General features: G+C 32.2%; 3 protein-coding genes and 1 long non-coding RNA gene across 4 annotated transcripts; 2 read left to right on the top strand and 2 right to left on the bottom strand.

Moving 5' to 3' along the window:
* The first annotated feature begins 5422 nt into the window (after positions 1-5422).
* On the top strand, positions 5423-7004 carry EULS3 (hydroxyproline-rich glycoprotein family protein). Its single transcript, XM_078321225.1, has 4 exons — positions 5423-5704; positions 5831-5953; positions 6340-6568; positions 6797-7004. Coding segments are annotated over exons 1-4 (537 nt in total). The 5' UTR covers positions 5423-5521; the 3' UTR covers positions 6799-7004.
* Positions 7005-7076: 72 nt separating this feature from the next.
* Positions 7077-9548, bottom strand: LOC144571903 (uncharacterized). Its single transcript, XM_078321298.1, has 4 exons — positions 9465-9548; positions 8384-8692; positions 7840-7912; positions 7077-7528 (listed from the first exon to the last, which is right to left on the bottom strand). Exons 1-4 carry the CDS (start codon positions 9546-9548, stop codon positions 7077-7079), a joined length of 918 nt encoding a protein of 305 aa, XP_078177424.1.
* Positions 9549-9735: 187 nt separating this feature from the next.
* Positions 9736-12314, top strand: LOC144571795 (uncharacterized). Its single transcript, XM_078321176.1, has 6 exons — positions 9736-9894; positions 10454-10504; positions 10884-10935; positions 11397-11455; positions 11557-11602; positions 11955-12314. Exons 1-6 carry the CDS (start codon positions 9763-9765, stop codon positions 12065-12067), a joined length of 453 nt encoding a protein of 150 aa, XP_078177302.1. The 5' UTR covers positions 9736-9762; the 3' UTR covers positions 12068-12314.
* Positions 12315-14045: 1731 nt separating this feature from the next.
* LOC144571843 (uncharacterized) lies at positions 14046-14975 on the bottom strand. Its single transcript, XR_013517597.1, has 3 exons — positions 14822-14975; positions 14668-14723; positions 14046-14422 (listed from the first exon to the last, which is right to left on the bottom strand). It is a non-coding gene; the product is annotated as an uncharacterized LOC144571843 (long non-coding RNA).
* Between the last annotated feature and the right edge of the window lie 1291 nt (positions 14976-16266).

The raw sequence follows: 16266 nt of genomic DNA on the forward strand, positions 1-16266 counted from the left end.
ATTCCATGATTATCTGAAACCCTCTTTTTAGATGCGGATTTTAGTGTATTTAAAAGGAAACTAAGTCACACTACACTATCATTTTAGATTTTTAGTTTATGCATATTAAAATTTAACTGAATTTTATCTTTTTTTTAAGTTTGTATCTTATTCAACCTCTCTTATAAAATAACAAATGTTTGTTTTAGTCTAATGGTTAAAATTTTTCATTATAATTGTGAAAAATCTTGAAATCAAATTTCACCTTTTACATTATGCCTTCTTACATTTTATTTTCCAGTTCCTATTCAAATTTTTTAGTTTGTCCCCAAAAGCAGAGCAAAATTTCTTTCTCATTTGCTTCCAAATGAGTTAAAATTAGTCTCGAACTAAAAAAAAACCAAAAATATTTCAATAATCATTCCATGATAACTAGGGAAAATAAAAATAAATAAAAAAAACATACAAGATAGAGTAAAATGATATTTTCTGTGTAAAAGAAAAAGAATATAATTTTAATTATTGAAGTTAGGTTTTTGTTCCTCTTATCCAAAGAAATGCAAAGAAGACAAGGCGTGAAGGGGGGCGGTGGATATGCACGTAACATCTTTACCTTGGGATTCTGTTCTTCTTTATATCTGTGCTATATATTTAAAAATTAGGATACATTTCCAATACAATCAACATCTTTTATCTTTCTTTTTCTTTTTTTTTTCTTTTTTAAAAGAAAAAAAAATAGAAAAATTACTTTCAAATAGGGACAAGGTTCTAAATAGCGTTTATCGCGTCATAGCGGAGAGCCTCCAAAAAAAGCTATAGCGAAAGCTATTCCAAATAGCGTTTTTAATTTTTATAAAAATTATATTATATATTTGTACTAAATATCAACATTATTTAGTCTGATAGAACAATAAATAATATCAAATTGATTAAAAAATTATAATATTCATATTGAACCAATACAAAGTCCAAATTGTGACTCAAAATATCTATAGTAATACTAATATCATAAACTATCGATCTTTTTCCAATTTAAAATATCTTCAACATCATAACATAATTTATCTTTTTTCTATTTAAATTTCAAAATAACCTAGAAATTGAAAAGAAAGAAAAAATCATACTTCTCGTAAAATAAACAGATGATCCTTGAAGAAATTCTTGTTAGTCTCTAAAATTTTCATAATTTAGCAATTATTTATTTAATTTATCATCAGTTAAAAAAAAACAAGAGAAAAATGAAAAAAATATTATAACGGACTTGAATTTGATATAATGTAATATTCATCAAAATTAAACAATATCTTCACTATTTATTTATTTTAAAGCTCATATAAATTGAAAAAAAAAACAGCAAATGTTGCATAGCGCGCGCTATTTGCGCTACACGCTATACGCTATAGCGGTCCTACCGCTATAGCGTCTGTAGCGCAAATAGCGTGTTTTAATGCCATAGCATAGCGTTTGGTCTCCAAAAACGCTATAGCGGCGCTATAGCGCGCTATTTAGAACACTGAATAGGGATGTCAACGATTTTTTTTTTCAATACAATACATAATCACGTTACTAATATGAAAATGAATTCCAACTATATTGGTTATTATCAAAACACAATATCTTTTTTCTTTAATTAAAAAGACAAGCATGAAGATAAAAGTAAAATTCAACATCTTGCTTGTAACAAAAGAAATACATTTTCTCATTCTATTAATTTTAATAAGTACATTACTAATTATTACTTAAAACATTATTATATTAAATTTTATGTAAATCCAATTTCACCATTATAGAAAATCAATTCTGACATTGCGCTCCATCAGCTTCTCCAGAAGATGCATCTGTTTAGAATATAATTGACTTAGAAATAAAAAAAAAAAGTAGTTGTTTAGAATTTGATTTTTATATATAAAAATATATATAAATAGTAAAAAAAATTACTATTTAGGGATAATTAATGAGGTTGTAAGTGGGGTTTTATTTCGTTTTTGTTTTCTTCCTAAATTAGCAGCAGTTGTATTCTTGTATTATCCCTTTGAAATGGAATGAGGTGCCTGCAGACTTGATTGCAACAACAACAACAAAAGTAATTTAGAATTTTTGATATGTAACAGCAGCAAAGGCTCTTATGTTTAACACAACTACATAAATAAACTACATAAATAAGTGCTTTAATAGTTAATTATGTTTAACACAACTATATAGATAGTCAATTGTCCAAGTTTAATTTTTTTTTTAATAAAATGTATTTTCCAAAATCAAGAGTAGTTGAAGTATTGGAGATGGACAATAATCCAATGCTCATTAATATATATAATATATATAAGAGGAGGGTTCAAATGCACCCAAATTTTTGTGCACCCAAATGCACCCTATCTTTCAAATCATTTTTCTCCGTTTTCAAAGTTAGAATAGTCAATCTGAACCGTTAGATGCGATCTATATATTAAGATGTGCTTGGAGACCAAATTTTACCTTTTTGGGAATTTTTTTACTATTTATTAAGCCACTTTGAAAATTGCTGATCCAATGGTCCAGAAAATGCAAAATTAGCGATTTTCAAAGTGGCTTAATAAATAGTAAAAAATTTCAAAAATGTAAAATTTGGTCTCCAAGCACATCTTAATATATAGATCGCATCTAACGGTTCAGATTGACTATTCTGACTTTGAAAACGGAGAAAAATGATTTGAAAGATAGAGTGTATTTAGGTACACAAAAATTTGGGTGCATTTGAACCCTCATAAATTCTTTTACATAATTACCCAATCAGGTAATGGGTATGAAATAGACTTTACTTGTACTCTTACCTGTTTAGATAACAGGAAAAAATCTTTATCCGCTCGATAAGTTTATAGAAAAAAAATCTTATCTATACCCGTTTTATCAAATGCAGTATGGATCGGATAAACAGATAAAAGGGTGCCATTGACACCCGTACTTTAAAATTCACTGACTTTTTTTAAATATTAAAATAAAGAAAGCACAAGAATTAGGTATGGGAAAGCCATTCACAATTAATCTGATAAAAGTATTTGTCAAATCAAATTAGAAAAACTTCAAAAATTATTTTTATTGATTTTATAGAATATATATTGGAGTGAGTCTATGGTACTATGCATATTACGATCTGTTACCGTGCTACGGCTCTATATTCGAGTTTTCAAATTCTAACGGTCGATTCGAACCGTTCATCTTGTTTTCCATATTAATGTGTTTGGAGACCAAATTTTACATTTTTTGAAAATTTTTTACTATTTTTTTAGATTTATTGAAAATCACTGTTTTTGGATGGTCCAGAATTTTCAGATCAAGTGATTTTCTAAATATCTAAAAAAATAGTAAAATATTTTCAAAAAATGTAAAATTTGGTCTCCAAACATATATTAATATGGAGAACAAGATGAACGGTTCGGATCGACCATTAGGATTTGAAAACTCAAATATAGAGCTGTAGCACGGTAACAACCCGTGATATGCATAGTACCATAGACTCACTCATATATATTGTGTATAAATTATTTTTATTGACTGGGTAGTTATTATAATTCCCCCATTATAGAGGAATTTCATATATATTCTTCAAAAACTTTAAAATTACCTATTTTTTCTTTAAAATTCATAATAACATATTATATTAAGACTAATTTTTGGACTTCATTCCAGAAACTAAAATATCTTATATATGTAGATGAAAAGAAACATTAATATTATATATAAAAAGAAGTTCATAATTATTTTTTTTAATCATTGAAGATATATACAATAATAAACAACAAGATTAACCAACTTGAAGCAATTTTATCGAGGAACAAAAAAGCATATTGGTTTGAAAGTTACATACATTGCATTTAAAGTTTTAAACACATAATTAAAAGTTTGAAAACTTATTATTATTTGTATTATATTATTAATTTTTATAAAATATCAACATGTGTTACTTGGGGCCTTTCATATTCAAGGAGGAATCAAGTTATCTATTTTGTACTAATTTTCAATTTTCAATTTTGTACTCTTTTATCAAGTTATCTATTTTGTACTATTTTTTCTTAGATATTGTTTATAGAAATGGATAAAGTCTAAGATTTGGAGTTTTTTTTTATATTTTATTTTTTTCAATTAGAATATTATTCATGTAACTAATAATATGTGATATAATACTGAAATTTTTAAATATACCATTATCCTAAAAAAGATAAATCAAACTACCACTTTCTTTCAAAATTTTGAATTTTGACATGGCCGCATTCCCAAAATGTGGCCACTTTTCTACAGGCCGCATCTAGGGGATGCGGCCACCTTTTTCTTTTTCTTTCTTTCTTCTTCTTCTTCGTGTAGTTTAATCTGAACGAGAAAAAAAGGGGTGGCCGCATCCCCTAGATGCGGCCCAAAAAAAGGTGGCCGCACCTAGGGGATGCGGCCATGTCAAAAATTGAATTTTTCAGAAATCGTGATTGTTTTGTTTTTTTTTTTTTGGAAGTATGGTATATTTAAAAATTTCGGGATATAATATGTAATACTTTGTTTTGGACATTATTCATTTAAATTTATGAAGTATTTGATCTAGAGTTTTTTTTTTTGTTATATTTTCATTTTTTTTTAGTTCAAATATTATTAATGTTTTTATTTTGAAATTTAGTTTAGCGTTTTTATATTCAAATCTAAAATATGCTATTAAAAAAAAACAATCGCTGAGATTTAATTTAGTATTTATCAGAAATTTAATTCAGTGGACCACCATAATTCCTAACGGTTCAGTAGGGATAACCACTAGAAATCCTGGCGGTTGAGTCATTTTTCAAAAAAAAAACAAAAACAAAAACAAAAGTTGAGGCCATTATTGTGATTTTTATTTTATTGAGCATATTTTTAAAAAAAATTCGGCACAGAATTGCTTGGTTTTGTAAAAATTGATGCAAAAGAACTATTCAAATGACAGGAATTAAAAATCAACTCAACAATACTTAAATATTTTCAAATTAAATGAAAATAAATTATCAAATAGTATGGGAATGTTTGATGTGAGGAAATAAAACCCAGAAAATATGAGAAATACATTTTGGATCAACGTTTCTTGTGTTTTTCACTTTTCGGAAATTTTTTAGAGAAGCATTGTGAAAAAAAAAAATGTTGCGTTCCTTCATTTTTTTTAATTTTCCAACAAACAAAACAATATTTATTTGGAAAATTTTGATAGTTTCTTTTAAATTTTATGATTTACCAACATATGAAAGAAACCTATGTAAAAAATATATTCTCCACTAAACTTTTGTCTTTTCATTCTCATGAGAAGTGCTGAACACTCGCTAATGGCTGACCCAGCAAAATTTAAAATTGAAAAATCACATTTCAAACAACGGATGATTTGAAATAACAATGAAGATATTTCTACGCCACGTCCAATCGAATATTTATTCCATCAATCATTATCCCTCCTTCCCTCCTTCCCTCCTTCCCTCCCTCACTATATAAAGAGATGAAGGCACCTTAATTGCTCAACCAAGTATAATACACACAAACACATAATTCCTAGACCATAGTAACAATGATGAACTTTCCCTATGGTTTTCACACTGCTGGATACGCTCCTCCGGACCAGCCCGGAGAGACGAGGCTACCGAGACAGCCCACTTACAAGATTTATTGCAAGGCCAATGACACTTACTGCCTCTCTGTTCGCGACGGCAATGTCGTCCTGGCTCCTACTAACAAAAATGACGGATATCAGGTAAATTTTACAAATATATTGGTCACTGTTTGCAATGTTTCCTTTTATCTGTTGATAAACTGCTTGCGGTGATCGATAGTATCATGATTGGATTGGTTAATTAACAAAATACTTGAATTGAATCAGCACTGGATCAAGGACATGAAATACAGCAATCAAATCAAGGATGAGGAGGGCTACCCTGCTTTTGCTCTGGTTAACAAAGTCACAGGGGAAGCAATCAAACACTCCCTGGGGGAATCCCACCCAGTAAGTTAATTAATTTACCAAAATTAGCCAAAATATTTATTTTTCCGCTCTTTCATATGTGGATTGTATTCATTTCATTTCAGTCGTGATTGAACTGATTATATATATATATTCAGATGCTGGCCACTTCTATAGCTAGGCTAATTAATAATTATATTCATATTTTACAAGGTACTGATTAGATCTAGTATTATATGCTTTTCTGAAATTTCTCTCAGTTTTTTTGTCTTGATTATTTATATCTGTGCTTAGGATTAATTGACTCACCATTTTATTATGTTGGTTGTTTTCTGCCGATGTCTGCTGAGCAGTACTGACTGTACTGTATCACAACATCATATAGCTGCTTTAATTTATTTATTTTCGTTTTATTGTACATGATATAGGTTAAACTTGTGCCATACAACCCGGATTACCTGGACGAGTCGGTGCTGTGGACCGAGAGCAGGGATGTCGGCAAAGGATTCAGATGCATTAGGATGGTTAACAACATCTACCTCAACTTCGATGCCTTCCATGGTGATAAGGACCACGGTGGGGTCCATGACGGGACCAACGTCGTGCTCTGGAAGTGGTGCGAGGGCGACAACCAACGCTGGAAGATCGAACCATACTGTAATTTTTTTTTTCTTCAAAAATTAACATCACATTATCACCATTTCTGAATTCTCATAGTTATTTGGTACCGAGCAAAAGCCTGTTTGGTTTTTTGATTTAATAGGAAGGCTTAAGAAATGTACCATAACATTGACCATTAGGTTAAATCGTTTGTCTCAAGGCAAAAGAATAATTCAATCTCGGGTCTTATTGGATTGGTTTTCTAAACAATGCTTTATTGTGCAGGAAAAACTGGACCATGAGAAGTGCAGTTGTCTCTGGATAGCTGGTCATTATTATTATCTGCTATTGCTACTTCTCCGGTACCTAGATTCCAGGAATAAACTTGCCTCTCAAGGCAAATAAGATGTTTGGGAGATATATATATATATCTTGTACCTACGGATGTATTGTGTAAAATCTCCTCTGTATTAATGTAATGATTTTCCTCTTATTTGTTGTGTTCTAAGTTATTTCTGAATTGAATGGTTAAGCAAACTATCTTAAAAAACAAACTGGTATCGAACTAATTGCGCATAATCTTCGAGAGAGGGTTTAAGATGTCTGGAGATATTATTTGGACCAATGATTTTAGATACATATATATTATCTTCGAGAGAGGGTTTAAGAAATTGGCCGCCTTGAGCCTCTCATCCTGTGTAAATCCTGATGAACCATTCAAGGCCTTCATGCACTCGCTAATTGAATACTTCTTTTCCAAGCTGTCTTTTTGAGGTTTCTCTGCTTCCTTACCAGGCAACATTGACAGCATATTATTTTCCATCATTATTTGGCTGGTTATTTCTTCAAGTAGAAGCATTTCGAGAATTTCAGCCTCACAGTCATCTGTATCAGATGATTCTTCATATGAGCTCACACTTTGAGCATTCATATTTAGTGGAGGTGCATATGAACACATGCTCGACTGTTTACTGGCAAGATTGGAACACTGACAGCAATTTTTCTTAGGATTGTTACCTGAGATAATTAACATGATAATAGAATTAATGCATTGAAGGATTGTAGAATGACATAAAATTATCAAATGTTGGATCATTCACAGTAGCAGTCAGGTATGAACATGATGGTGTACTATGATTGCTGGTTGATAACCAAAATATGAAGGAGCGGGTAACTTTCTGAGAAAGTTTGAATAGAAAACTATTGTTCCAAAATAATTTACATAGCTCTCCATATTAAGGAAACCAAAGTATGAGAAGTGTTCCACTATCTTCATAACTATGTTGTTAACAAAAATGAGAATTAAGCCAAGAAAATGAGAGACAAACCCTCATATAATTTGCATAGCTCATCATATAGAGGAAATTGCATTCGGCGCCACTGCTCTGCACTTTTTTCAGACTGAAAAGAAGAAACAGAAAGACAAATCATAACAAGAAAACAAGAATATCTGGATAGAAAAGAAATATTACTCCAGTACCCCTCCATTAGTTCCTTTTTTTCCTTTTCACTCTTTTAATGATAATCAGTACTCAGTTAGAGTTAAGCAAAAACCAGTATCCTTTTCGTTGACTACTGAAAGAAGAAAGAGAGAAAACTGCAATAGCAGATTACCTAATTTCCTACTGTGCTAATGCCGAGCAATCTAACAAGGGTATGTGCCTGTCTAGTTTAGTACATGACTACTCACTGATTTGGAGAATGGTCACTGTTTTTATATAATATTCCTTTATCTATATTATTCAATTTTTAACTAAGATTTATATATGCATGCAAACTGTTGTACCTAACCTACATAGTGTCCCGATATGTTGTCCAACACCAGAACAGTTAATTTCATAATACTAACTGCAGATACTTAGTGAAACATACCTCAAATAACTGTTTCCATAGATCATCCTGTGCAACAACCTTCCCGTGAGACTTGTCCCAGTGGAACGCATTCAACCATATCAACTTCTTGACTGTATCATATTGCTTCTTCAGTGCTTTTTCCTGATTCTTTATTTGCTTAATGCTGTAATTGAAACAATACCCACAGTCCTTCATGCGTTTTTGCACAATTTCCCATGCTTTCTCGTTCCAACCGTTTCGGGCCCAGTATTTGGGACTATTGAGTTCTGAGAGGGTTTTGATGAGTTTAACCTTCTGGAAGTTATACCAAGTTGCTCTTCTCTTGTTCTACATATAAGATGAGTGAAGGAAAAGATCAGTAGTAAATTTAGCTTTAATTTTACTGCATGTAGACTCCTCGATAGTTAATATATACTGATAAATCTATCATCACAGTTTATACTATAAGAAATGCCCCCAAAGATAAAATGGTGAGGTTTGATGCATATATGTTTCATGCTCATCAAATGATTTGAAATTTGCAATGCTATGCATCTAGCATCCTTTGCGGGAAAACAAGTGATACTCAAATAGCATAAAATTTGCTACGCTATCTTTAGACTGAATATCCCTACATGCATCAGGTCTGAAGTTGTTCTTAACTTGATTTTAATTATATAATAAACATTCTCAAAGTGGTTCATTTCCAAGTGATCCAAGCTCTTTACTTAATTAATGGGTCAATGAAGAAATCCATGAAACTTACAACGTTTGAAGGGTTTTTATGCAAAAATACTCGTTCTTTTTTTTGCTAGTTTGCATGTTTAAAAGAAAGAGAAAAGGAAGGGAGAGAGTACTGGATTGAGAAGCCATTGCTGCCGGAGTAGTCATATGGGTTGATAAATGTTGGCACGTATTTTTAGATGAATTCTGTTGCATTCTTTTTTTTTGAAAAAACCGGATAGCAGCTATCAGGTAAAGTGCCAAAATAAAAAAACACAACTACAACCAATTACAACATATAGTAAAATTTAACAAAACTTCTGCCATAGCCATGCTTCCTTCAAGGCTCGTTCAGCGATCACTGTTGCATTCTACTTTCCTTCTCTCTTTATAAAACCTCGGTTTCTCGGCGAAGGGAGAAACCGTAAATATTTTGGGGGGAATTTCGAACTATTTCGTCCACCGGAGCCCAGATCTTCATAGTAGTAAGGCCCAGTGCAGCCCATTATAAATTTTATTTTTTATTTTGTCGGCGATACTGGAGGCCAGATCTTAAATCTTAATAGTAGAAAGACCTAGTGCAGCCCATAATTAATTTTCCTTATTTATTTATCGAAGATTTTCTTAGGTCATTTATTTACGAATGGAGAACATATATTTCAAGGGTCCAGATCAACTCATCTGAAGCGGTTTTAATGGAGGGATTTCCATTTCCTTCTCCACCGCAGACCGAGAGAGGCTCGATCGCGTCCATGTCGGATTCTTATGCCACTGCTCCGCCTCCTACGAGATGTAGCCACTGCGCGGGACCGCTCTCCAAGGAGATGGTATGACTCTTCTCTGTCGTCTCACTTTCTCTTATCCAGTTATCCCACACTCTCCCTCGTCCTCTTAAATTTTGTGTTTTACCTTCTAGAGTAGGCTCCGAGTCTTATGTCACTCGTCTTATGTTATGTGCCAATTTTATATGGTTTTCATATAACCTGTAAAATTTGTCTCTTTTGGCCCTCTTGTAAAACAGGATTTAATCCTGGTTTTGTCTTAATTGCTTTGAATACATTCGTTGCTCTAAAAGTGCATGCTTCTAATCCAATTTGGCCACGATTCACATATTAGGTTACCTCTTTTATCAAACTAGGGCTATTTACCATAATATTTTATATAATGAGCAAGCCTGTTATAAGTTTTTATAACTGAAGACAGCTGAATTTTTCAAGGATATAATAGTAAAGATTACTGTTGATTGTTCATTTGTTTAAAATAACCTTCTCTCCTTCAATCAATCTTTCTTGTGCTACTTATGTTTTGTTTTGGGATTTGTTCTAATGTCCTTTATTTGATATGGTTGATGGTTGTTGATACTGTTATAAATATTTCTTTCAATAGGAGACAAGTAATTGGACTCTGCCTCCTCTTGTCCGAGACAGCTTCTCAATGGTATGTAATGACATTAAGTTTTCGGTATATTTTTACATATTTGTTATATATGTCATCTTTTTTCCTTATAGGAGCTAAATATGCCTGTAGTCATGAAATTGGTACACTTTCATATTTGACCTGAACCTTGTTAGGTTTCGTTTTAGCAAATAGCAAGTTACTTTGTCCATGCCCTAGTCTAAGGATACCTGATTTTAGCTTGATTGCCTTAAAAAGCTTGTTTTATGTGCTAGTCTATTCAATGACCTGACATAAAATATACCCACAGAAATAAGCATTGCATTCCTTGTTTGCATAATCTAGAAAATCAAATGCTATCTGACCATTTGAAGTTGGAGTTAATTGTCTAACTCATATATGTGACTTCTTCTGTTAATAGATAGGCTCAGCAGTTGGTGGTACAGCTAGTGCATTTTACGGTTTTAATCATGGTATGTTAACCTCCAATTCTATCATTTTTTGTAATACGTCTTGACAATATATTTTATGGCGGAGATATTTTACCTTTTTATAAACTCAAAAGTGTATCTTCCTTAGAGTTGATAATTTAGATTCCAAATGCCAGTGGTACATTCTGATTGTGAGAAAGCTTGTTACCAAACTATGTGATCACCTGTCATTTTATTGAAGCCTTGTGCATTTCGGTAAATTTTACATATTTGTTTTCTATCTCATCTATTTTCATCATAGGAGCTAATATGCTTGCAGTCAAGAAATTAGTACACTTTCATATTTGACAGAAGACTTCTGCATTTTGTCCAGGAACACTAATTTTTAATATTAATCGCTACTGTTTGCAGCAAAATGGCGAATTCTGCATTATGTATCTCGGTTGCTATCTACATATGAAGTTTGAATTATTTTTGAAGTACTAATTAGTTTCTAATTTCAGCTATGCCGGTCATTAGGCGGTACATCAAAGGGCCTATGTGGATACATTTCCTTGTTGGTGTAAGTGATATATAACATTTTATTCTGCCTATAATAAACTTGATTTTCTAATAACTTTTTTATTGGTTGAATTGATTTTATGTATTTTCTTTGGCATGTAGGCACCACCAGTGATTGTCTTCTCTTCAGCTTGTGCTGGATTGGCAGGTTTGTCTTAATTTTAACACCCACACACACACACACACACACACACACACACACACACACACACACACACAACCCACACAGAGCTTCCTCTCCTAATTTTCTTTTAAATTAGCTTCCTCTTCACCCACTTGAATTGATGAAGAGTACCATATACTTAATTAGCTTGTACCATCGAGTATGTAAATGGCTGCTTGCATGCTTTTGTGTGAATTCTGAAGACAGACTGAGTTAAATATTGTTTTTTTTTTTTCTTAAATTTATATTATTATTATCTCCAGTAATTCACCTGATACTTGTTAAGGCACCAAATAAAGAACACTTTTAGTCAAATCCTCGTATATTTTCTTTACAGGTGGGGCCGTACCAGCTCTTGCACAGCTGGTCTCCTCGTCTCTTCACGCTGCTAGGTCGCCATCATCCTCACAGGGTAACAACACGATGCAGAAGTCAAGAACCTCAATTTGAGCTGGTCCATTATGTTTCTCCAGTATAAATATTTATTATCGGTGTATATTTTTGCATTTGCACATGTTTAATTACATTTTTGTTTCTTGTAACCCATGGAGGTTGTCTATGTAAATGATAGGTCTTTTTGGTTCCTATGTTGGGTCCTAATTTAAAATAAATTCAGAGTATTCTGTTCATGTTGAGATATGAGGCTTGTTCACGACTTTTAATAGAATGGTAAATATCAAATGGAAATGTTTGTTCATTTTTCTATTTTGGAAAATTATTGCAATCCGAGAAACGGGATGAATGCTGCATTTGATGGTGGATGGATACACGACCAGATAGGATTGGGTGAAGATAGGTTGCAATCCGATCACAGTGTTACTTGTATCATCTACCCAAGCAAGTCTTTAGTCATCCAATGTTTCACTTGGATTCGAAAGCAAACTATGTAGCGCAAACCAGAGAATTGTAATTTTAGTTAGAATCCAAGTATTTATCAGAATGTCGAATATCCAAAAGCATCTCATTAAGTTGTGTAATGATGAAATATTTGCTAATGAGAATGACCCAGATCAATATTTGCTTTGCATTGCTCAAGGCTCAAGCCAGTGCCGTAAAATCTGTATTGGGCCTTGGTGTATAGATTAGACACCGTGATTCTTAAGCCTATAAATTCTGGTTAAGTCTTTCAAGGTTCATACTTTGATATTGGTTTCTTGTCATTGACATTGTTTAGAAATGTCATGAAATCAAGACCAACAACGTCTAGGGGTGCACAAAGAGCTTACGACTCAAAACTCAGTTCGGAATCAATTTGGATTCAACTCGCTAATAACTCGAGTTGAAACTGACTCGAATCAAAATTGACTCGAGTTTACTGACTCGATTGATTTATGAGTTGGATCCAAGTTACCTCCAACTCGGTTCGGAATCAACTCGGTTGTACTCACACCAAACCCTAATCCATATATTCCTAATTTTTGCATCCCCAAACCTTATACTTGTTTGTAATTTTTAATAATTTGCTAAACTATGCACTATTTCTTTTGTTTTGTTAATTTATTACACTCTGTATTGTTTTGTTAGACTTTATTTGTTTGGTAATTTTTAATTATGTACTATTTTGATATTTTTGTAATTTTTAATTATGTATTGGTTATTTTTCTCATTATGTATTATCTTTAATTGTGTATTATTTTGATAAACTATGTATTATTTCTTTTGTTATAATTAAATTAGGTTATCTCACTATGTACTATATTATGGAGTCATGAGTTGACTCGCTTCAACTCGAGTTGATTCCAAATTAGAGTTTCTGACTCGAAACAGAATTAGCAAATCAGATTCAACTCGACTCATGAGTTCGCGAGTTGAATCCAAGTTATCCTCAACTCGGCTCATGAGCAGCCCTACCAACAACAGCTGAGAATTGCTTTTTACAGCAGCAATCTGGATCTGATACAAGGCGATTAGGCGACCAGTGGGCATCAACAAGCATTTTCGAAATACGAAAGGCCATTTTATTCATTTGTTCTGTTGAAGATGAACATGGATTGTATTTATATTGACGCACACGCATAGTGCACGGATACAGAGACCATTACTTGATGAAGTCTGTGTACCCAACAATGCCAATTCGGCGTTCTCCATGCATCATTATGTCACAGAACCTTCTATCAGGAACTAATATCCATATGCATTATGTTATTGAACTAATTCTACTTTAATTCTATGTCACAAAAGCAGTATATAGGATTAGATGATTACATGGAAATTCACTAAACAGTATACATAGTAATCCATAGAAAGTTTACCTATGTCTTTTTTGTTTTTTGATGAATCTCTTGGCAGTTGCTGCCAGTATTGTTTATAAAAAGTTTACCTATGTTATAAATTATAATGTCCAAGATATTCGTCAAAATTTGCATTTTGTAGATATATAAAGTTTGCAAACTTCTATATAAATCATGCATTAATCAATATTCAGCAAACAAATTAATTCTGTATTATTTATAATGTAGCAATTGCAGTTAAAGCAAAACATCATGCATAATTTGGCGATAGAACAGTCGTCGTTTATTTCTGAAATAAAAATAAGATCACACCTATTAACTTTAAATATCCACAAAAGATATTCCAATCAGATTTTGAACATATGATCTATCTCAAAGATAGTGTTTTCTTAATCACTAGAGAAAGACGGTATCTCATCATTGAAATTTTCAATTTACGCAAGTAAAATCAGGATCTGCCAGGGTTCCTTGGGGTATGCCGACTGTTGGCTCCCCACGATGGGTAGTCCCTTTCGAGGTCCATTCTTCCATTTAAGTTCACCTCTTCCATGTCCATTTGGTCGCCAGTAGATATCTGAATATCAAGTAATTTATTCAAGAATATTGTGAATAAGCAATACTAATCTCTTCTGAATTTTCTTTTTGAAAATCTATTTGGACTTATCAATTTCTCTGAAACAGTAGCTTCTACTCCTATCTAAAATTCGACTGAATTTTAGTGAAGAAGTCATGCTATCATACTTATTTACCGAAATAATTTGGGACATTTCCTTGAATCTTTATCAACCCAAGTTGGGAGAGAGAGAGAGAGAGGGGGACCTGATTTATCTCGTGTAGCTCCATTTCCAATTTTTCATTGTTGGATTTTATTTCCCCTGAAACAAAAACAGCAAAGACGAATATAGCTAAACAAATTAATAAGCAAGTAAAACAAGAACTGTGAAAGTGAGACTAACAAAGGGAAAAAATTTACTGGAGAGTGCCACATCAGCATGAAGAGAGAGGAAGCTGCAAGAGAAGAGAACGAGCAGCACAAAGAGACGAGTCAAAATTTTATTTGACACCATATCTCTTTCCTCAGTACACACTGCGAAAGTACGAATCAATGAATCACGAACAAAGAGAAGCTTCGGCTGGCAACTGTATTATAGATCCTTTGAAGTTTGGATCCAATCTCCAAAAGCACATAAACTTTTAATATGTGATCAAGTGGAAAGTAGGTTAAGTTTGATACTTATATATATAGCCAGGAGACAAAATTTCACGCCTATTAGTCAACTTCGGTATCTATTAAAAATAGGCTCTTTGTCTCTCTCTCATCTCCGCCTCTCCGGTAGGGTTAGTAGGGTTAGTAGGTACGCTGGGTAAATACATTGAGTTGAGAAGATAAAGAAATGAAAAAAATAGGGAGAATTAATTATTATCTAAATTTTATTTTTCTCCGGCCACCGCTTTTCAAGCATCATATCAATATTCTATTTGTACATGTATCATGTCATGTGTGGTAGGCAACGGTTGGGAAAATTCACAGTTTGGAGGCAGCAAACTCTTTGACCGAATTTAAATTAAATTGATTAAGATCTCTACCAAAGATGATTAAGTAATAAACAAACAGTGGCTGGAGATGGAGATGGAGATGGAGATGGAGATGGAGTTGGATGTTTGTTTTTTTTTAAATGGGAACAAAAACAGTTCTCAACAGAAACCCCGTGACTTCACATGCATAGTTATATATAAATAAAGCCATAAAGGGTTGTTGATACATGTCTTATTGTAGGCGTCATTATTTGTATGCATCATTGTTTTAATGTCGTATTTGTAATATATCCTAATAGCGACTCAAAAGATCAATAATTTCGACAGGGACAATCATTCATTCTGTCAAATATGTTCAAGTCGTAATTGTTTATGTAATTTGTTTTTTTTTCTGAAATAGTGGTTGGAAACTCAACTACAAATAATGAATTCAAACTGTTGAAACTAATATACTTTCTAAGTGATACATATTAAATTTATAATTTCAACTTAATTTAGTATAAATCAAATGGTAAAATACAGTAAGGTTTATGAGTTAATTTTAATGTGTTCATTTTCCATTATATTATGATTATTTGACTTCATAATATATTAATTTGCAAATTTATAAGTTTGATATGTAGATAAGTTTCAACGATTTGAATTTGTCTTTTCAAATCAATTTGATAAGTTTGTAGTTAATCTCACAAAGAGTTTGTAGTTAATCTTGTCAATCAGACAAACTTTTGTGTTTCTTGAACCTTAACACCTTGTTTCAATGGAGAGTAGAGGAAGAAAAGAGAGTGAAGAATAGAAGGGATTGGAATGGAATAGAAAAGAAGAATAATATATTTACTTTCTTTTTGTTTTGTTGATTAGTAAGAGAAAATAAATTTAATTTTT

This window comes from Carex rostrata, chromosome 19 (genome assembly GCF_964058835.1).
Source record: "Carex rostrata chromosome 19, lpCarRost1.2, whole genome shotgun sequence".
Lineage (NCBI taxonomy): Eukaryota > Viridiplantae > Streptophyta > Magnoliopsida > Poales > Cyperaceae > Carex > Carex rostrata.

Excerpts from the sequence above, each read along its gene's own strand:
- LOC144571903 (XM_078321298.1), bottom strand. The coding sequence starts at position 9,548 with ATGAAGATCTGGGCTCCGGTGGACGAAATAGTTCGAAATTCCCCCCAA. Across the intron at positions 7,913-8,383 it reads TATGGAAACAGTTATTTGAG|TCTGAAAAAAGTGCAGAGCA; the intron begins GTATGTTTCACT and ends TCTTCTTTTCAG. Across the intron at positions 7,529-7,839 it reads GCTATGCAAATTATATGAGG|GTAACAATCCTAAGAAAAAT; the intron begins GTTTGTCTCTCA and ends TAATTATCTCAG.
- LOC144571795 (XM_078321176.1), top strand. The coding sequence starts at position 9,763 with ATGGAGGGATTTCCATTTCCTTCTCCACCGCAGACCGAGAGAGGCTCG. Across the intron at positions 10,505-10,883 it reads TCCGAGACAGCTTCTCAATG|ATAGGCTCAGCAGTTGGTGG; the intron begins GTATGTAATGAC and ends TTCTGTTAATAG. Across the intron at positions 11,456-11,556 it reads GGATACATTTCCTTGTTGGT|GCACCACCAGTGATTGTCTT; the intron begins GTAAGTGATATA and ends TTTGGCATGTAG.
- EULS3 (XM_078321225.1), top strand. The coding sequence starts at position 5,522 with ATGATGAACTTTCCCTATGGTTTTCACACTGCTGGATACGCTCCTCCG. Across the intron at positions 5,705-5,830 it reads ACAAAAATGACGGATATCAG|CACTGGATCAAGGACATGAA; the intron begins GTAAATTTTACA and ends GAATTGAATCAG. Across the intron at positions 5,954-6,339 it reads CCCTGGGGGAATCCCACCCA|GTTAAACTTGTGCCATACAA; the intron begins GTAAGTTAATTA and ends TACATGATATAG.